This window comes from Sparus aurata, chromosome 20 (assembly GCF_900880675.1).
Source record: "Sparus aurata chromosome 20, fSpaAur1.1, whole genome shotgun sequence".
NCBI lineage: Eukaryota > Metazoa > Chordata > Actinopteri > Spariformes > Sparidae > Sparus > Sparus aurata.
Genome location: NC_044206.1, coordinates 2845547 through 2868723, shown reverse-complemented (window position 1 = coordinate 2868723; position 23177 = coordinate 2845547). Strand labels below are relative to the sequence as shown.

Sequence of the window (23177 nt, the reverse complement as noted above, 5' to 3'; positions counted from 1 at the left end):
CATTTTATAGACGCGTGTTTCACAGTGTTGGCTTCAACATGAGAATCAACATGTTCGAGTCAATTCTCGAATAAAAGCATTGTTTTCATTGTCCATTCTTCTCTTTTTCGAGCACAACATGTGAAATACCTCTTCTCCGATTCACATTTCTAATACAGATCAGACACTATTTATAATTGCAGCACCCATTGTCCAATTAAATACTGAACAAAAAGAAAAGAAAGGCAAATTACATTGGAGGTGGTGGGCAGGTAATGTAATCTTGTATGCCCAAACAGTCTACCATGAATAAAACAAATCTTCAAGACAAAGTGTTATTAAATAACTGTATGTGGCTCAGCAATAAATTGTCAAAACAAAAATGTGCCTCCCATTATGAATATAAACCTGTAAACCTTATATCAAAAGCTCAATCATCAAAAATGTACAAAATATGTTTCAAATGTAATTCAAAATACGTCTGTGGGTGAATGACATCAAACTAAATTCCTCAGTCATTTGCCATGTAAGTCATACCTTTAAGATGTCTACTGTCTCAATCTGGTGGATATCATCATCCTTTGTGTTACTGTCAATCTTGAACATGCGATGGATGAGGGGGAGTTTGCAGAGGGGCCCCAGGTTCAGCTCCTCGTAGTGCTTCTTGTCCTTCAGGCCAGCCAGTGATTGGCCCAGCTCATACAGGGTACAGATGGATGTGACTGTTCCAGCAGACTGAAAGAGATTTTTTTTAAAAAGAAAACACTCAAGTATCAACCAAACATGCAGGTTAAATCCAGGTTCTTAACAAATACATGTTTGCTCACCTCTATGAACATGTTGATCTCTCTCATGGTGTACTGAAGATCTTTGAGAGCTGGAATATTCCAGGGTTTTATCCTTCCTGCTTCCAAAGAAGGAACCTGCATCAACTCGCACACCCTGGAAATCACCTGGATAGTGTTTAAGGAGACATTGACGGGACGATTGGGAAATTCAATACAGCACATTAGTTAATTGCACAGGTTGACAAAAGAAACACTTTGAAGGTAACATCTACACTGTACACTCGAAGTAGGCTAACAAAAACTGAACAGTTTTAAAAGAATGTTTTCTGTTAAGGAGCTTCATCAGCAAATAGGTAAAATTAATGGCCTACCGCAAGACTTCAGTTGTGGACACAGCCCATGTCTGATAAGCACAACAGCCAGCAACAATTTGTCATGTTTGACAGCATCTATAATCTTTAACTCAGAACTAATATAGCTCCAAAGTGGAGTTTTTGCAAAGGAAAAAGAATGTGTGGAATAAAGAGGTGGTAGCTCTGTTCTGCTGTATTCATTCTGATAATCTGTCCATAATGAGGAGTACAATAAAATACCACGGGAATGCCTTTCAAAACTTGCCACCTACATTACCCACTATGCAACTCAGCCACTAAGTGAAATCACAGGAGGCAATTTATCGGATGACACTGGCTTCCTCTGGAGCCACAAAAGGCTTTTTACTACTTTTGTCATCTATGCAGTAGTTCATCCTTACACCTGTAAACACATTTTAATATGGAAAATGTAATAATAAATAATAATAAACCCTTTAATAAATATAGCTGCCCCAAAAGCATACCATACAGACAGGTGTTTGTTTAAATTTTTTTTCTAGAAGCACAGAGAATACCAACAAAGAATGTCATCTATGATGCAAATAGGTACATCACCAAAGGCTAGGGAGAACAACTGGTTTTGATCTCTAAATATATAGTGAAAAATGTGATATTGATATTTTATTATGTAATTTACTTTTACTTTTTTTTTTACAATTATTAAACTTTACAAACAGTTATACATCCTGAATACTGTAATTTATTTGGAGTAGTTACTGATCTTGAAAGACTTTTTTATTTTAAGTAGTTTTTTTATACATCTTTATTTGTTTGCAACAAACTGACCTATCAATAAACCTAGACAAGTTTATAACCAAACATGCATGTCACATGCCATGCCACCCACCACAAGTAAATGATCAACCTGTGGGACACTACCTTCTCTTTGGTAACCAGCTCTCCTTCTGCAGCAATGTCTCGTCTCACATCTTCCATCAAACTGTTGACTGCATCCTGATCCAGGACTCTTTTCCTCTTCCTCCCTGTGAGATCCTCCTCATCCTCGTCCAGTGCCTCTATTGCCCGCATATTAGCTCCATGTACCTCTCTCAGCTGTGCATGATATGACTCTCTAAACATTGGGGCACCACCCTGTTTCTGGGTTGCACCTCCAAATTTGCGCTTCTGTTCTTTGGTCACGCTCACATCTGCCCCGAGCACTGGAAAGTCAGAGCTAGAGAGAAAGTTGGATGTGGTGGCTTTCTGTTGCTGCTGTTTTTCAGGCTCTCTTGTAAGATCCTGTGCTGCTGTGTAAAGATATTACCACATACATATATTTAAATGACGAAGTTCATTTTGTAAGCATGATTTTGAGAGCTGTCTTTTTTGGCTACCTGCAGTTGTCTCCACCACGGCAGTCTCAGAGTCTGTCGTTGTTTCAGATTGAGTAGGTGTCTTCTTATGGTTTGATGCTTCCCAACGGTCATACAGAGACATGTACTGTGTGATAGGGAGTTGTTCACCAAAGTGCTCAAGATAGTAGTTCTGGAGCTGGTCCATTGATGGGGCACTCAACCGGTATTTCGCTATGACCTGGAATACATTAATAAACATTACAGATCAGTGCAAATATAGACAGTGGTTATTACTTAGTGTACTGTACAAGTCAAGGGTCGGGTTTTAGATTGGTAGGCTAAAGGCACAATGCAACATCCAAATGCAAAGTACAATTATATTCAAGTTAATAGCTCAATAGCCTGAGATATTTCTACTTCTTAAATCTACCTTCCTTCTGTTAAGGGACATTGGTTATTGAGATTTTTTGCTTAAATCAGAATTGTTGCTTCACTGTAAAATGCAATCAAATGTACAGTCGAAACAAATATGAACAGAGCAAACCCAAACTAACTGACAAAACACTCTATGGTCTACATATTTGTCTTCAAAACTGACCTCTATGACCCTCTGGTACAGCTGCTGTTGGGTCAATTCCTTAGCTTGCTTGGGCACAGTAAATCGTGTGTTAACAGGAACAGGACACAGGGTGGAGAATAAGGAACATAAAGGAGGACCTAAATGGGGAATTGCTGCCTGAATGGTAGGCACACAGTCAGAGGTGACATCTACCTGTGGCACAGTGACACTAGGTGTGATGATTTGTGATTCGGTCCTCTGTGGTGTTGCAGGCCTACTGTCCTCATTAACCTTTGTTGAATACTCAGGTACTGGCTGACTTGGAGGCCAGTGGATCTTATGAAAAACCACTTCCCCTCTCACAACTAAATCTCCTTTCAAATATGCTACCAGGCATGATATAGTTGTGAAGCCCAAAGAGGCTAAAGCCAGATTATGGCGATATTTTTGGCTATAGACTATAGCAACCTTCTTTAGAGGAATCCCTTCTGGATGCTCTTTCATCATGTCCATAATATTTTTCAGAACCTCGTCAATCCTCTCTATGTCTTCTGTAGCTTTTGCCGATGCTCCAGCTTGACTTTCACAGTAGTGGTCCTTGTGAAAGACCAGTTCCCCCTCCAGAATCAGATCTCTATCCAGAGAGGCTAGCAGGCTAGCCATGGAGTCAAAGCCTAGGGTGGATAAGGTCAGGTTCTTATGGTATGTCTGGCTGTAGGATACAGCCATTTTTTTCAGGGGGATCCCAGCAGAGTGTTGCTGCACCATGGCAACTATATTTTCAAAAACCTTTGTATTCTTGCTGTCCTTTGTAGCTTTTGTTGATGTCCCAGTTCCAGCACTCCTTGCATGATGGTGGCTTTTGTGAAACACCAGTTCCCTCTCCACAACCAGATCCCTATCCAGTGAGGCTACCAGGCTAGACATGGAGTCGAAGCCCAGGGAAGATATAGTTAGGTTCTTGTGGTAAGCCTGGTTGTAGAATACAGCCAACTTTTTAAGGGGGATCCCATCTGGATGCTGCTTCACTAGGGCCACAATATTGTCCTGGTCCCTCTCCATCTTGAGTAAAGCTATGGGAGGAAAAAGAGACCAATACACAATCACTGTACAGTAGTGTAATGGTCTGTGCTTTTACTTTACTAATAGTTACAGAAAAAGGTTTTAGTAATGTGCTAAATAAAACACACACAAACCTAAAACAGATTAGCCCAGGGAGAATGAAACTTAAAGTTAAAAAAAGGAAAACCCCACTCATATTCTTTGCATATTTCTTGGCCATTGGTAATCAAAATTGCATGGGGACATAGAATTGTATGTGATGCATGTAATACAAGTGGTTGCATACCAACTCAATACAAGATTGTCGAATGGTGCAGTAATATTGTTGCAGGGATGGGGCTCCGTTGGAGTGGGGGTGGGGGCTGTTGTTTATATTTGTATTACTCCTGATCATTTATACCTTTGAATATATGTACTTTGTACATTATCTTTCTATGCACAGATATGAATAAAAAGACTTGGAGCAAAAATTGCATGGGGACATCAAGGCTTATAGGGAACCAATCTTAACGTTTATATATTGATTATTCCAATGGTTTTCAAACTTCTTGTGCCCAAGGCACACCAACAAGGAAGCCAAAATCTCAAAGCAAACCTGTATTCATATCATACATCAGGATATAGAATGTGACTTTGTATTGGGAAATGAAAGTACTGATATACTAAATTAAAACTTCATTTGTTACCTGTTCTATATTTGTTAAAATTAAAAATAATGTATGGTTGTAATAAAATCCCACGGCACACCTGGAATTGCGCACACCAGTGTGCCTTCCTACACCATTTGGGAACCACCGCATTATTCTATAGCCACAGCATTCTGTAGTCAACATTTACTTCATAATAATTAGCTAAAGTGTAAAACTTGAAGCCTGTGAACTTAATGTTGGGGAGGAGTAGATGACAGGTAGTTTAGAAATAGTGACAACATTTCTCCAGCTAGCAGTGCTTTATTTTAAAATAAACTAATAAAATAATAAATATTTCCCACTCAGTATGTAGCTTGGCCATACATCTGGTAGGGGTGTTCCCACAAGGGGACCTCACGATTCGATTCGATTTCAATTATGGGAGCTTCGATTCTTCGATTATAACGATAGACGATTCGATTATTGGTGCCACGATTCTTCAATTATGGCGATTTTTAATGCAGACATCAAGTTTAAATATTCGACCAACAGTGTTTTACAGGAGGAGGATGATCTGAACAGCTGTTCTATTCACACTTAAAATGTTTTTTTGTCTTTTCAGTGTTATTTTCAATCTATGAAATCAAACTGTGCCTTTTTTTTGCCAAGCTTCTCTCAAGTTTTACTCTTTCAAATAATCAACCATCTACAGAACTTTTCAATACGCTATTTTTCTACTTCTTCTTCTCATCATCATTATCATTAGGGGGCCAAGCCCGAGGGGCCGAGGGAACGCTTATGCAAGCATACGCGTTTCCTAGGACCAGCGGTGCTAGGAACCCTATTGTAATTGTAAAGATTTTTATTTTTATTTTTCTCCGGCTAAAAGTGGTGCTGCAGGCTAAACCGTGCAAGGGAGGGCGGTGCAATTTGGAGGGTTGGTCCAGACTCCTGCGATTATCTCAGACACAAAAAACTACATATATCGCTTGCAGGGGGCGCTATAACCTAGGCCAACACGTTTTTGCCTGTAACTCCCAAACCATATGTCCATCCATCCATCCATTAACTTCCGCTTATCCGGGGCCGGGTCGCGGGGGCAGCTGCCTGAGCAGGGACACCCAGACTTCCCTCTCCCCGGACACTGCCTCCAGCTCTTCCGGGAGGATCCCAAGGTATTCCCAGGCCAGCTGTGTGACATAGTCACACCAGCGTGTCCTGGGTCTTCCTCGGGGTCTCCTCCCGGCGGGACATGCCAGGAACACCTCCCAAGGGAGGCGTCCCGGGGGCATCCGAAACAGATGCCCGAGCCACCTCAGCTGGCTCCTCTCGATGTGGAGGAGCAGCGGCTCTACTCCGAGCTCCTCCCGGGTGACAGAGCTCTTCACCCTATCTCTAAGGGAGCGCCCTGCCACCCTGCGGAGGAAACTCATTTCGGCCGCTTGTATCCGGGATCTTATTCTTCAGGTCATGACCCAAAGTTCCTGGCCATAGGTGAGGGTAGGAACGTAGATTGACTGGTAAATCGAGAGCTTCGCCTTTCGGCTCAGCTCTCTCTTCACCACGACGGACCGATACAACGACCGCATTACTGCGGCCGCTGCACCGATCCGCCTGTCAATCTCACGCTCCATCCTTCCCTCACTCGTGAACAAGACCCCAAGATACTTAAACTCCTCCACTCGTGGCAGGAACCGTATGTCGTACATTCAAAAACCTTGTATCCCCAGATTCCCTGAATGGAGCTGAATCACTTTGCGATTGGTCGAACTCCTCCTTGGGATTTTGTCCGATCTGTGTGAAACTTGGCACGTACACTCTTCAGCTTGATCTAAACTAAGGTTATCAAAAGAATTTTGCTCGGTCAAAAAATGCGCAAATTATTCACGAACAACTTTCTGTAGCTAGCTATAAAAATGTAAACTGTTTGATATCTGTTTGAAGGTGGTCATGACTGCTCAATGTGGGCGTGGCTTATTACAACATAAACAACAAACATTAATTTCAGCCAAACTATTATGCTGAGAGCTTTGAAATTTATATGGTAGATACAGAATAGGTGACAGTTCTTCCATACCAAAAATTGCACATGTACTCCACTAGGTGGCGCAATAATGGATGCAATCGCGTTTTTGCCTGTAACTTCCACATTATAAATAACATATTTGCAAACCTTATATCCATATGTTTCCTGAACAGAGCTGGGTTTTCTGACATAGGACATGACCACTTCTGCTGCAAATTTCCTTCGCTAAATCGCCACATATGCAAAACCTACTTTTTCCAACTCCTCCTTGGGATTTTGTCCGATCTGCGTGAAACTTGGCACATACACTCTTCAGCTGGACCTGATCTAAAGTTATCAAAAGAATTTTGCTCGGTCAAAAAATGCGCAAATTATTAACGAAGACATTTCTGTAGCTAGCTTTAAAAATGTAAACTGTTAGATATCTCGGTCAAACTACATGCTATTAACACCAAATTTGAGTTCCTTGGTTGCCATGACACTGGGAAGGGATGAGCCGAATTTGGCGAATTTTGGCCACTAGGAGGCACTGAAAAGATGGGAAGTTTTTATCTCTTGAATGGCTTCACCGATTTTTACGAAATTTGGTCGGTATGATGTAGGGCGAATCCTGACGCCATATCTTGAAGGTGGTCATGATTGGTCAATGTGGGCGTGGCACACATTCAGCCTTTTGCACTTCCACTGCACTTCCCATTACAGCGAATACCATGGCTCAGACGTTGGCCTGTGTCCTCACTTTTGCCCCGAGCCCGTCAACCTTTGGGGCCAACTTCCGTGGACTCTGCGGTGCGTGGGGTCCGAGTCGCGCAGGGGGGCTTGGCCCCCGTTCATAACTGCTTGCAGTTCTAGTTAATTATTAATATTAATAATTTTGCTGAAGTGAGCCTCTTATCGTTTAACAGATATAATATTTCTGTCATCACTAACATACTGTTTTAAATCAAAGAAGCTCTGAGGCTTTACATTTGTTCTATATGTTATAATACAAGATTTCAGCATTGAGCTACAATCAGGCCACATTCATGATTTTGTACAGTCAAACTAACCAAAACTTCTTATTGATCATTATAAAGTTTCAGGGCGGTCCTGTAACCATGGTTACTCACGGTGCCAGAGGGGAGGGAGAGATGCTGAATGAAGCCATTTACAAAGATACACTGCAGACAGTCCAGACTATAGTTGTCATTTCACACATGTAGCACACAACAGGAGACTCCCCGTGTCAGACGAGTTCTCATGTGTTGACTAAACTCAAAAACTAATTGGTAACGTAGCAGCGCGACGAGTCCTTGCTTGCTAAGCAGCTAAACTTTAGCGCCGCTTCGTGTTTAGATCCCGCCCTGTGTGGGTCACTTCACTGTCATTGGTGAGGCGCGCACACGCTGTTAACGATACCATTGGCTGTAGAGTGTGACAATCTGTCAATAAAGATCAGCCAACAGTTGTTCTCCTCCGATCTACACTGATCTCATAAGTCGCCTCTGTGAAGTTTGAATGACGGAAATCCGTTGCAGCGACGGAGAACTTTAATCCATCTGAATTTACTCAATCTGGAGCTTCAGTACAGTGAGGTGAACACAACACAAACACAGTAGAGCAGAGTGGCACTCACACTCATCGGTTAGTCACGTGACGCATCGCAATGCATCGCCACATCGATGAATTGCACCCACCTCTAACATCTGGTTAGCAATTGTAAATGATTCTCATCAGAAATGTTCATTTATGATTTGTGTAAATGGATACTGGCTGTTAAAGCATTATCAAGTTATTATTTCTTTAACCTTAAAAATCCACTGTCAATCCACCTATAGAGACAATTTCTTTTTTTTTTTTTTTTACGTTTAATTTAATTCTAAAGCTGTTAAAATCAATAGAGTTAACAAAAAGCTATGTGTACATAGAAAATCTGTCCAAAAATCTGTTAAATGTGTTCAAGCTTTTGCTCTGAGACCTTCAAGGCTTCAACAGTCCAACTGTCAGACTACAATTTCCTTGATGTTTAGCCACACAATTTCAACTGAATGTGTGAAGTGTTATGCATTAAGGCTAATCCAGTGACATTCCTTTGACCGGTTGTCCTACAGCCAATTTTATCACCTGCTAAAACCTTAAAGCAGGTTTCAGACTGAAAGCTTTGATGACTTACAGCTCCAGCACCTCAGCTAAGTTTGATACAGGGTGAACAGTGTTTCCCCCCCATTTCTGAAAAGAATTAACAAACTAAGAGCACCACACACTGCTTCAAAGCCTAAACAATATATCAGGTGAATGGTAGTGACAATAAATAAGAAAACGTGTTACTTGTGAGTATTGGAGTTTTGTTAAATTTGAATTTAATGTTTAAAAAGACAAAATCATTGAAGCATGTTATCATAAAAAGCAGGTGCATAACAACTTTATCTAAAAAACACCGTCTACAATCAGCAAGGTCTCCTAATTTTCTGTATATATGTGGTGAAAGAACATGGCTAACACTCACACTGGCATTTGATTTGACAAATTTGGTACTTGAAAGCTTTTTTTGCGACTGAATGGTAAAGACGCCCTTTTGTCAGTGTTCAAAGTGTTGTAATTTAATGTACAGCCATGGTCAAATCTTGTCTGTAGTGACAAATGCTTTAACTGCATTATTCTAACAGAAGAATCTATCTCATCAGAAACAAACCCTCTTTAAAACCATGAACTATGGTGGGGTGGTAACAGAAATGCAGAAGTCCTATACAGTTAATGAATATTGACTATAGAACCAAATTCTTACTTAAAAAAAAGTTACACAGGGCACCTTAAAAATCAAGAAGCCATTACACTTTAGTGAAGGACAGTAATTAATAATGTGGATTACTTTCAATAGCGTACATATCAACCAGCAGTTTTCACTGATACCACAAAGTTAAAACAGGTGACACTTATCACCTTATTTATGACTTTAAGTCAAGCCTCCTCAATATAAAATCCATATTCTATGCTGTGAACATGAATAACTTTCCTATATATATATAGTTAATAATAAGCAGAGATTGTATCCATCTTACCTATTCTTTCAAATGACCAGATATGTGGTTCATTCGCCTCAGAAGTTGAAGTACTGTGTATTCACCAGCAACCTTCCTGTTTGAGCTTATAAATGGTCCTCTCTCCCTCCCTCACTCACTGTTTTCCTTTATGACCAAAGTTAGAGAGAAATGAAACTGAAACTAACTGGCAAGCTCATTCAAATCTATCACAGACTTTGACCTGCAACCACACTCTCATTTTCCATGAAATGGTTATGCCTCACCACACATGCAAACCAAATAAGAGCAATTATAAAGCAAGAAACGCAGCTGGAGTTCCATTTGAGCAATATACTGCCTGTCTTTTATGACACAAGTGTCTGAGACAGTAGTTCAATGAAAAGTCTGCTTTGATGTTCAAATGACAGACAAAACATTTATGTCACAGTATTTACTGGATGACATTGTCTGTAGGGAATGTCAAAGACAAGACAGAAGGAGGTGAGATGTGACTGAGGGAGGGAGGGGAAAGAAACCAAGGCTTTAAGTTTCACATTCCTGGGTTGGCCCAGCTGATTCATCTCAACTGCTGCTGAGAAATAAGCCATGTGACTTGTGAACCAAGCCAACACCTAATCTATGGCAGAAATCTGTGGACAACTCAGATTTAAAACAAAAAAAGTTGCTACTTGTTGCTAATGTGAACACATCTCCATCCCCTTGTGCATGTGTGAGACAGTTGTGTGTCACAGTTAGATAAGATCAAAGTTTGTAGTCCAGTGTCACAGTATTCCAAGTAAGTAAGTAAACTAAGTACTTAATATTCATTTTAACCTGTTTACGATAATCTGGTTGTTCAAAAGGTTGTTTGAATGCATTACATTTGCTTATTTTTGCTCAAACACAATCTTTGTTATCTTAAATAAATACTGACTTCCACTCAGGAAGAACAGAAAAATTCAGCTAGTTCTGCAGATTTTTACTCTGGATGCACAAAACGTATCTGCAGATTCTGTTTGGGTCTGCTAATAACACTTTTAAAGCCCATTCAGGATGTCTCTTGTGAAAACTTGTACCTAAGGAAATGAAACTCCGCTTAAGAATGAAACTCTGGCACTGTGAATTCTTGGATAACAGTGAGGATACTCAGGTCAACAAAGTCACGTGTTTGCACATCTAGCACACCACACCCCTTTTGGTAATGGCATTGTTTCTGCTTCTTACCAAACCAGAATGACTGGTAGCTGTTAAGTACATTACAATAGTTATTTAAACGCAGCTTCGTCATGGTGATAATCAAGTCCTCAAGTAGAAGACAAATTAGTCAGTAGTCAGTAGCCAACCTACTGAAAAGTTACTTTAGTTTGAAACTTAAGACAGACAAAAGAAAAAGATTAAAACAAATGGCACACAACTGTCTTTTTTAAATTTGGAGAAAACTGGATATATGTATATTTAGTTCAGCAGATGTTCTTCATCAGGTAAAGAAGTCAACGTGCACCTGTTTTGTAAGTCTATGCTATTATAAGAAGAAGGAGACCTCTCTGGGGGAAACATATCACAGTCATGATCACATGAAAGAAAAGGAGTTTTGTTGTGCGCTTAATTTGGACTACTTCTCTGTATCTCTTCATCATTCAACACTAATGAGCGTATTTACATGCACACAGTTTGTAAGCCATGATGGCAGAAAATACTGTGTGTGTTTATATTATTAAACTTATTGGCAGCTTGGTGCTCTGATGGCTTTACAACCACAGCCTGCTGCACTGTGCTCTGTTAATTAATCTGTAAATATTAGCAGTTAGTGCTATTTGAAAGCCATACTCCTGCTCTAGCTACAATTAATCAATAATTAATCTTATAAATAATTTTTCTCCAACATTTAGTCAAATAAGAGTAAAAGTATACTGCATTAAAACTACTCTGAAAAGAACAATATCATAAAAAATTTTCAATCAAAAAAACAGAATGCATGGAGTGCTACTTGGGTGTAGAAAAATGTGTCCCTCTGGTGCTCTTCAGTTTGGGGATCCAAGTAGAACTTTGAAGAAAAAAATTCTGAGGCACTCAAGAAGGTAATGATAAAAAGCCTTTATTGGTACACGGCTAGTCTAATAAAAACATGCCAACGCGTTTCAGCCTAAAAGGCCTTCGTCAGGGCAAGGGCAAAGTGTTTGTCAGTCAGCTCTGCTCATTGTTAAATAGGTGATCAGCAACAGCTGCTCAATGTAAGCAGGTTGGCGATCACATGACCAGGATGACCTGCTAATGACAGAAAAAAAGGATATTGCAGACTCTGCACAACCAAAAGGAAATCTGCACCACACAATTAAACATCATTGATTCAACTAATAGTCAAAAAACATACATATTATATACATTTATGTAACAAATATTGAGCTTGGTAGAAGACTGAGAAATTACTTATTTCTCTCTTAAAGGACCTGTTTAAAAAAACAACAAGAACTATCAGTATAAAGAGAGAATTACAAAAAGGGAGAGAAATCCAGTTCGCCATTCAAGCCTGGGTAATATGTAGCTTTCAATGTATAGATCCAAAATGACTCTCTTTGCAGAAGTTTTTTGAGCCTGTCTCCACCTCTGATTGAGTTTTCAATATGCTCTATACCTGATATCTTTAAAGAATTACAACTGCCATGTTTTACATCTTCATAATGAACAGCCATGGGATATAGGGGATTGCCAGTTCTTATTGCATACTTATGGTCAGCCAATCTTGCCTTCAATTTACGCTTTGTTCTCCCAATATAAAAATAACCACATGGACATTCAAGTCTATAAACAACGTATGAGGTATTGCAATTGATAAATGAATTTATGTCAAACTTACGACCAGATGTAACGTCAGTAAAGTAGTTGGCATTTATCATATTACTGCAGTGATTACAATGTCCACACTTGTAGTTGCCTACACTTGTAGATTTGAATTTTGTGGATTTTTCTGTTTAGGAGCCAACAGTTGTTCTCTAGGGAGACATTTTGCTTTACTGTAAGCTCTGGATATAGTTTTTTGTTGATATCCTCTTGTCTTAAATATCTGGCTCATGTCTTCAGCTTTTCTTTCAAAGTCTTCTTCTGAATCGCATATACATTTGAGTCTCTGAAACTGACCAAAGTAGGGATACACATTTTAAAATTTTTTTATGACCGATAACCGGCGCTCATTAACCGATTAATAACCGTTATTACACGGCTCTTCTTAATGCTGCAGAAAGCTCCATTCACTTGAATGGGGCTTCCCAACGTTCAGCGGTCAGTTATTTTCGTATAACTGACCACTGCTAAGCATATTTGACCATCGTCAAGGAAAGTGGCCTTTTTGCCTCTGATCTGCGTATTTCGTATCACTCCGCGCTCTAAAATCTTTGCTCCGCAAGTAGTCCCGGTCACTTATCAAGGCAGCGTCTCCGGTTGCTAAGCGACGTCGGCTGATCTGTAGTCTACTTCATATGGGAAAAAACTACTCCTATGCCACTAGTATGGACGAGTTTCACATTAACTTTAATATTTTTGGTAAATACGGTGATTTCGAGTCTTGGCAAAAGGCTGAGTTGTCATCAAAGGTCTAGAAAAGAAGAAAAGGAAAGCAGTGAAGAGGGAGAAGTGAAACAGCATCGGTTTGGCGAACTATTTCTCTGCTGAAAAACACTGTGAACGCCTGAACGGTAACAAATAAATTGTAAAAAGACATACTGTGTGACGTTTTTTTTTCCTGATGGCAAGTAGCCGTGTAATAAGCGGGATAATGTATAGAACAGTGATCATTATCGGGAAAATAAGTCCCTTCAGGACGGATCAGACCCCTCCGCGAACGGTTCGTCCTGTCGGGACTTATTTTCCATCTTCTCCCTGCCATCATGGAGGGCAAAGTTTGCTGTGATGGTCCTCCATCATCTGATCCTGGATGTTTGCTTCGCAAGTGGTACTGCATTGTACTGGCACTGCTTGAATATTTCAGTGCTGTACCGCATAGTTTGCAAATAACCTAATCTCCTTTTCGGTCGAAATTGTCCCACACAGAACTCCTTTTTGCTTGCTTCATTTTTGCTGTGAAGTGGGCTGTGGCGGAAAGCACGTAAAGGCACGTAAAGGCACATGCTGCACGCGTCGACACGCTCCCATCAGTTGACTGACAAGTAGCTAAAAAAAAATTTAACCGATAGTATTAATCGGTCAAAGTTCCTGTTATCGGTTAACGGTTAACCATGTGCATCCCTAGACCAAAGGGAATATTATCTATTAAATAAGATGGATGAAAACTGTCCGCTCTGAGGATCGTATTGCGGTCAGTTGATTTTCTAAAGATAGAGGTGTGCAAGTCTCCATTGACATCTTTAGAGATTTTTAGGTCTAGAAAGTTGATTTCAGATAAAGAAAAGTCAAGACTGAGCTTTAAATTCCTATTAGTATTATTCAAATATGAATGAAACTGAAGGAGTTCTGTTTCTGAACCTGACCACAATAGGATAATATCATCGATATACCTGCCCCACCATATAATTTTGTCCAAATAAAGATTTTTATATTGGGAGAACAAAGCGTAAATTGAAGGCAAGATTGGCTGACCATAAGTATGCAATACGAACTGGCAATCCCCAATATACCATGGCTGTTCATTATAAAGATGTAAATCATGGCAGTTGTAATTCTTTAAAGATATCAGGTATAGAGCATATTGAAAACTCAATCAGGGGTGGAGACAGGCTCAAAAAAAAGAGAGTCATTTTGGATCTATACATTGAAAGCTACATATTACCCAGGCTTGAATGGCGAACTGGATTTCTCTCCCTTTTTGTAATTCTCTCTTTGAACTGATAGTTCTTGTTGTTTTTTTAGACAGGTCCTTTAAGAGAGAAATAAGTAATTTCTCAGTCTTCTACCAAGCTCAATATTTGTTACATGAATGTATATAATATGTATGTTTTTTGACTATTAGTTGAATCAATGATGTTTAATTTAGTGGTGCAGATTTCCTTTTGGTTGTGCAGAGTCTGCAATATCCTTGACCTTTTTTTCTGTCATTAGCAGGTCATCCTGGTCATGTGATCGCCTACCTGCTTACATTGAGCAGCTGTTGCTGATCGCCTATTGAACAATGAGCAGAGCTGACTGACAAACACTTTGCCCTTGCCCTGACGAAGGCCTTTTAGGCTGAAACGCGTTGGCATGATTTTATTAGACTAGCCGTGTACCAATAAAGGCTTTTTATCATTACCTTCTTGAGTGCCTCAGAATTTTTTTCCTCAAAAATCATAAAAAATTGCTCGAGTACATGTAACAGAGTATATGTAAAATCGATGAACCAGAGATAATGTCTTTTTTATTCCACACATTATTCTTCCTTGTCAAAGTCTGGCACCAACATTACCCAAAATCCAACAAAACTACTGACAGTTTAGTCAGAGGTTCGGGTGTGTTGTGCTAGTAACATGCTTGCAGGGAGAGGAGTAGGCTGCTAATGACTTGTTACCTCACTTACATCAAACTCAATTCAATTTCATACTTGCAGTTTTCAGCAGACACTGACTCAAGTGACGTCACCTAACATAATTTATCATATTTCATGCCGCTCCCTCTGGAGTAATCTCTAACAGATATTCTGCATATGAATGCAGAATCTAGCAAAGACTTGATATCAGAGGCATTCGAGTTTCCGTATGTAGTCCGAGTAGTATTGACCAATCATGTTTGAGCAAGATTTGTTGCATGCAGGTTGCAACAGTTGTGTGGAAAGCAAAAGAGGCGAAACGCATTAGCCAAAATGTAATCTCGGAATCCATCATCTGTCCTTTGACAACGGCTTAGAAGAAGTCTAGGCCTACATATCCTTTATCTTCATATCTGCTGGCTACACTCAAAAGCCCCAAAACATTGGCCATTGGCCCTAGAGGCTAAAACATCAGATGACTGGGTTCCAAGATTGTCTCTGGAGCAATCAAAGAATTCATACAACTTTTTCAAATATGCAATAGTACTCCACAGGACCAAAAAGAGCGATATGTTAGGCTGCATTCAGACCAAAACTGACGTTAAGTGGACTGGAGTGTCATGCCATGGTCCAATTGTGTGACGTCACGTTGTTAACTTTTTGACCCTGCTGATTTGCCGAAAGGAAAATCGGATCTGTTGCTCTGCTACATGCATTAGATTGATGCATTTAACTTTAAAATGGTTCGATCAGCATAACATATTTGCAATCTCCTTCCAGCCAGCCAACTGTGACAAAGCGGATACATGGAACGGTACCACAGAACAATTCTCATAACGTTAGGTCTTGAGCAGAGTTGCTAGTGATTGTATCTAACACTGACCCAGGGGTGTGGAGAGAGATATAGTAGCAGCATGAGAAGATGTGCTTTGTTGTTCTCAGTGTAGACTGTTCAGTTTGTCATTTTTTGTCAAGCTGCCAGCATGGAGCTCTGAGTTCAAGGTCTGTTTCGGTTTGTTTGACCTTCCTCCTCAAATGCTGACGAGCAGAACCGATGACTATTTCTAGGGGTGCAGAAAATAATCGATTCAAAGATGCATCGAGATGCTTAATGGGACGATTCTGAATCGATGCAGTAATGTTACATAATCGATTTTTGCATTGTGGGTGAAGGACAGACAAGCGAGCGAACACAGTAAAGCCACCATCTTAACATGGAGGAAAGCAGTAGCGGTAACGTTAGCCGATGCGCGATAAAAAATCCACACAACTTAAAAGCGGATATCTTTATGAAGTTGCTGGGACGCAACGACAACTGGACAAAACCCATGCTATTTGTAAAAGTTGCCACGCTAAAATCAAATACTTCGGTAACACCACTAATATGAGGAACCACATTAGCCGATGGCACGCTGAGCTAATGTTAGCCTCTGGTCGCAACGGAAAGAAAACTACTGACCCGGCACAGCCAAAGATTGACGAGTCCGTGAGAAAGTTGCCATCCAAGTCCGTGAGAGCCCAGAGGATAACTCGGTGTGTAGGAGCTTTCATAGCGAAGTACTTACGGCCTTATAGCGTCGTCATGAACGCCGGGTTTCGCCAGCTGGTTAAGACCCTGGAACCGCGGTACAAGATCCCATCTCGGCAAACAGTTGCAGACACGGTTGTGCCGGCGTTGTACAGAGAAGCAAAAGCCCAGGTGATGAATTCAATGAGGGAAGCTTGCCGAGTAGCAGTCACATGCGATTCATGGACTAGTGTGGCCACCGAGTCCTATTTAACGGTAACGGCACATTACCTTAATGACGACTGGGACATTGTGTCACATGTGCTGCAAACCAGAGCCGTTTTCGAAAGCCACACTGGTTTTCATCTGGCTGAGCTTCTGTCTGATGTAGTGAAGGAGTGGCAGCTAACTGAGAAAGCTGTTGTGTTAGTGAAGGACAATGCATCAAATATGATTGTATTGTGTTGAAGTTGGACATTTTCCCCGTGTGAGGTGCTTTGCTTGGCAACTTGGCATCCCAGCGAGCGCTTAATGTGGCTCCAGTCTTCAGGCTTATGGCCAGAATCCGACGCATAACCGCTTACTTCCATCGCAGCGCTACTGCCAGTCACCAGCTAAAAGAAAAGCAAAAACTTCTCCGCTTGAAGTCTCAGAAACTGAAGACTGACGTTCCCACAAGGTGCAACAGCGCATACGAAATGGCCCTGAGGTTCTTGGAGCAACAACCAGCGATCACCACCACTTTGCTCTCCCCTGAGATCAGAAGATCAGAGTCTGACCTAGCCACTCTGACTGAAACCGAGGTGACAAATGCAAAGGACATTGTGAAGGCCTTGAAGCCCATGAATGATGTCACACTACTGATGTCAGTAGACAAAAATCCTACTGTCTGCCTCATTGCTCCAATAAAGGCTCAGCTAATCCAGGAGATGTCAGACACCACTGGAGACACACACATGATCCAAGAGGTCAAGCAGGCCATCAGAACAGATCTGCAGAAAAGGTACAACAGTGAAGCAGAAAAGAAGATGCTGCACACAGTCTCAGCTCTAGATCCTCGATTTAAGGGACTGCATTTTCTGCCGGAGGAGGAGAGACTGGAGGTCCACAGCAGAGTGGCTGATGAAGCTGCAACTTTGGAGGTAAATTTAACTATTTCATGTAAAAACCTAATTTATACAAATTAAAACAAACTATATAAATAAGACTGACAAAATCAGTTAACCTAGTAGTTGTGAGATTGCAAGCTGTTCCATTGGTTGAGAAAGTGTTAACTCTTTATTTTATTCAAACACAGAATGAGAGGACAGCCAGGACAGAAATGGCTGATGCACCTGGAGGATCAGGACATATAGAAGAAGGAGGTTTGTTTCTGCTTAGTTTGCCTATGTATTCCATTCTATTTCTGTGTTGTGTTTTTGGCAATGCTTTACATTAACTAACCGTTCATAATGCATCTATAGATGTGTTATGAAACATACATGACAAAGTCATTCATACCCATCCACAGAAATGTTAACCTAAATCTTTAAAAAAAAATATTTTAAGTGTTATTCTCTGGGATCATATCATGTAATCAATAAGTTATAGTGCTTTTAAAATCCCTAATAAACACGTTGTTTTGTCTTATCTTCAGATGATGTGCTGACCGTGCCTGTGGTGGAGGAGGAGTCAGACAACGAAATGCCCACTTGCTCTTGCTCTGCTCCCAAGAGAAAGGCCTCTGCCCTCCTTTTGAGTTTGTTGGGACAATCTTTCAAGAACTTTGAGCAAGGTACAGCACCCAGGACTGCCAATGCCAGGGCTGAAGAAGAAATAGAGAGGTACTGCAAAGCCCCATCACTCTCCCTCTCAAGGGGAAGCCCTTGAAATGGTGGCATGACAATGAGGTAATATTCCCACTCCTCTCCAGGCTGGCGAAGCACTATCTGTGCATCCCAGACACAATTGGGCTGCTGAGAGGGTTTTCTCCACTGCAGGAACCATAGTCACTGCTAAGAGAAGCTCTCTCGCACCAGAGCACCTGGATCAACTATTGTTCTTACACAAGAACCTATACATTCCCAATGAGAAGAAAGACAAGGACTCAGAGGACTCAGAGGAGTAGTGTTAGAGGGTGGGAGAAGAGGATGAGAAGACAGAGGACAGGAAAACAGTAATATGTTGCAGTCATTTCGTATGCTGTGTCAAGTTCACTCAGTCATGTTTGATGTTGTCCACATTCAGGAAGTGTCTTAGACATTGTGATTTATTTCATCAACACTGCAAAAGATTTTTATGTTTTGTTTTTGCGAATTGAACAATTGCACATGAATCTAGGTAGGTTAGGCCTATACTTTTTTTTATAAGCATCACTATGTTGCAGAGCTTTTGTCTGCTGTGTCTGAGTTCAGACTCTGAGGTCATGTTTGCCACGTTCAGGGAGTGCGCTTGGAGCTGCTGCTGTATTGTGGAAAAAAAGTGGTTTTTTGCACTTTAATTTACAGAACACTTTATTTTTGAGGAATTAAAATTAAAACACATGTTGGAAGGCTTGGCCTATAATTATATTTTTCTTTACAACTTAATGTAACAAAACGTGAAATTTGTTTACATCTGAATTTAAAAGCAGCTTTCTAAATAAAGAGTTCATATTTATCTGACTGTTTGTGTTACTTGATGAAAAAGCCATGTGTGGTAATATAGAAAATTGAGGATGAAATGCATCAAGATGCATCATGAAGATGCATCGAGATGCATCGTAGAATCGAATCGAATCGCATCGTAGACTGGTGAATCGTAATCGAATCGAATCGTGGGGGCAGTGAAGATGCACACCTCTAACTATTTCAACAGACATCATTTGTTAATCTTCTTGTTTTGTGGTGGCTTGGATGGCGTTGGTCCAGCGCAGTGAAGCTATTTTCGTCATTGTTGGTGTGTGACAAAAGTGGTGGCTGCTTGGGCTATATTTTCTATTCACAAAGGCTCCTAATTACAATTTATCAAATTTGAGTCCCAAATGCGAATGAAATGCTCGCACTGTTGAGCCCTGTAAGTGATCGTTTGCCACAACCGATTAGAAAAGCATAGTTAACAAGAGGCAGACCATTACAGCGGGTTTTAAAATGGGGCATAAGATTACAATAGAGATAAGTTATTCAAAAAAATGTTGTTCACTGTGCTCCCTCTGTAGCATTTTATCCATGCTAACTAACATGTCCTACTTCTGATCCATTCCAGTCTGCCTCTGATCTGTGGTCATGCCTCTGCCACAGTATGTTAAACATGCCGGACATGATTGTCCTCCTCCACAGATGAAAATCAAGTGTTTTAAAGTGATGCACAAGGCCATATTCAATGAATACACATGATACATTACATTACACACATTGCAGTTTCAGTCATATATTCTGCTAGTCTGATCAACAACGTATGTGATTGGCCACCAAATCAAGATGTTGGGTTGCTTTTCTCCAATAGAGTCTGCTTCGACTGTTTCGCTGCTGTAAGCTGCATTCGGAGTCATTGGCATTCATTGGTGTCATAGCAAATCAAATGTTATCTTGAGTTGGGTTGGGTTGGGTTATGGCGTTTCAAGGTATGAAAGCTGATGGTTATTGTGACATGAACATCTTTCGAATTACTCTACTGTATTAGTGTTACAAATTTATACCAATTCATGACAGTCAGGAGTTAATACATTGGGAAATTATAATCAAGCATCAAGCAAGCCACTTATACCAACAATTGTGTCTATCATGAACCCATGATATTTTTTCAGATGGTTATCGTACCGTGAAAATTGCCTCCTTGTACTAGTGTAACTGTGGCCCACAGTCTCTGCATGCCACCCAGGCACCCACAACATACCTTGCAGTGATCAGTTTGTGACTGTGTGGTTAGTGCATCATCTCTTCTCTCTCCTCACAGTTATGGCTCCATCTTCCAGCATTGGGGAAAGCACTAGCAATGATAAGGAGGACGAGAGTGCAAAAGAGAGTGAGATGACAGTGACAGAGTGCACAGTCAAACATTGGACCACGTCTCTAGGAGTCACTTTGGTCCCACATTTGACAAGTAGTGACACACCGAGGTTTCCGACCGACACTCGGGGCAGGTGGTAATGGTTTGGCTTGGTCAGGTACCATACACCTGCTGGCTCCCTTGCCAACAGCTGAAATGTCAGACACTGTATATATTCCTTTAACATATCGGCAAAAAACTTGTTCTGATCAGACAGAACACAGCTTTATATAAAGACAGCCGTGCAATTAAAAAAAAAAAAAAAAAAAGTGGCACTACGCTGTACAGTGACTTACAACAGAGTACCGTTTGGAAGATGTCAGAAGCGATGGCACACAAGACTTTTGCCAGTCAAATAAACTTCACAACAAACCCGACAACTGGCTAACAGCTGAAGACTCCTGTCAAAGGTAAACACATTATCTGACTGGACAACGCGTCGACAGAAACTGTTAACGTTACACCAGCAAGTGTACTCCACCTAAATGAAGTGCTAGTGTTATTTTACTGTCGAAACACAAACTAAACCCGCTATTTAGGTTCGCCTACGGCTTCTCCAGATACCTGCTATGGTTCCAGACAGTTCCCTTTAGATGCAGCTGTCCAATGTGTGTGTTCTCCTTCATTCAACATCCCCCTCATCATTGTGGCAGTGAGGGAGATCACCATGGCAGTGTACAGTCAACTGGGCCGTTTTCCTTAGCTAGCGGATGCTGGCTAACGTTAGCAAATAACACCAGACGCGAGATATAACTTTAAATTAATCATATGAGTCCAGCAGTGACGGGTGTTAAAATGACCATGGGCACACTGTTGGTATCTCCGGATCTTAAAACTTTTGCAGTTAAGTGTGAAATGGTACTAAAGTCAGCCCGCAAACTTGCAACATTTTCATATTGTTAGCTGCTACCAGCATATACCCAGCTAGCGCCGTGGTGCATTCACTCATACGGAAAATATAGGAAATACAAACACTGGCGTATCCAGGACATTTTTACTGAGGTGGCCAAGATGGGACACAAAGCTAGTGTGGGGTGGCCATGGCATAGCTAAGTTTAATGCCATGTACGCAGCTGACCGCGGTTGAGATTTAAAGAATAGATTGTCTATGTTTAAACGTGGGGTTTGCTGTGTATTAGCAAATAAATAGCATACACGTTGGGCAAAATTGGACCTTCCTTTTTAAATTAAATCATGGCTATAGCTATTCTCTTAATAACCCTGGGGAAAATGTAATTCAATCACTTGATCAATCAATCAATCAAACAATCAGTCAGTCAATTAACTTTGAAGTAATAGCTATAGCAACAAACATCAAGCAGGATCATTGTCAAATTGGGTTAGAATCAGTGTGCAAAATACAAGTGTTCATCGGTCTCTGGAACCCCTTAAATAACAGCTTTGACTCCATTAAAATGCCTAAAAGAAAGGAGGTGTCAACAATGTGCCCAATTATGTCTATTTATAGTATCTACAAAGGTTTATTTTTACATAACTACCGATATCTTCGATCACTTTTAATAATACAATATTGCATCTCAAGCATTTGTGGCATTTGAATGCAATTTGCTCTGCCTCTGCCTATTTAAACGTCTAAATATGTGAACTGATCTAAACAAAAAGTGCTTTATCTCCAAGATCAAAAAGTCTTTAAACAGCCCTTAAATCACAGAGCAAATAAATAAATCCCAGCTTGTTCTTGTGTTATAGCTACTTAAATCTAGACTGTCACACTATATTTCACACACTTGGTCAAAAATATAACATTAGCTCTACTGAACACACACATCTGCAAATAACACCCTCAGTCTTCAGTCCAGAAAACAGCGTTTCATATTTCATGGCGGTATGCAAATAATATTTAAAAAAACAAAATGCTAACGTTAAATGTTTAACCCTTGGGGCACCTTGGGGTACCAAACGTGTACACTCTGCCTTTTTGACTTCTTTGATTCTCAATATATCGGTCAGTTTAAAGGCTAATTATATGAAACTTTGCCAGGATTTGTTTTTTATTAATACTTTTAAAATTCCATGATCCCGTCTATTATAATGTGTGTAGAATAGGAGATTCGCATCTATACCTACATCCTTTCACCTCGGGCCCAATTTGGACACATTGACTCCCATTATAACCACATATTTTTGATATACCATAATCCTGACATATTATAATGCTTTTCCCATGAATACCTAATAAAGCCCCCAGAGGCAGCAGAGTTTTATCACATAAAGTTTCAATGGAGGCCTGGTTCTCTTACTTTGCAAAATGCATGGCAATAAAAAGACTGAACACCATAAAAATGGTCTTGGTTCATGGGAGTGATATAAAAGAGTGTGTGTGCATGTGTGTGCGTGTGTGTGCGCGCGTGTGTGCATGTGTGCATTTTTTCTTGATCAGGAGAGAGCCACCTCTCCTGTTGGATGCGTGGTACAACATGTTTACGCAGGTGAATGTTTGAAGTCTGTGAGAATAGTTCGCAGCCTTGTCCGTCTGGTCAC

General features: G+C 40.5%; 1 protein-coding gene across 1 annotated transcript in view; it reads right to left on the bottom strand.

Annotated features, from left to right (window-relative positions):
• LOC115571077 (protein NO VEIN) overlaps positions 1-9803 on the bottom strand; it is an 83649-nt gene extending 73846 nt beyond the window's left edge. The window contains exons 1-6 of the mRNA XM_030400127.1: positions 9751-9803; positions 3035-4068; positions 2476-2674; positions 2021-2388; positions 807-932; positions 517-714 (exon numbers count right to left, since the gene is read on the bottom strand). Coding sequence (XP_030255987.1) covers positions 517-714; positions 807-932; positions 2021-2388; positions 2476-2674; positions 3035-4057 — 1914 coding nt within the window. The 5' untranslated portion in view covers positions 4058-4068; positions 9751-9803. The remainder of the gene's footprint in view (positions 1-516; positions 715-806; positions 933-2020; positions 2389-2475; positions 2675-3034; positions 4069-9750) is intronic.
• Between the last annotated feature and the right edge of the window lie 13374 nt (positions 9804-23177).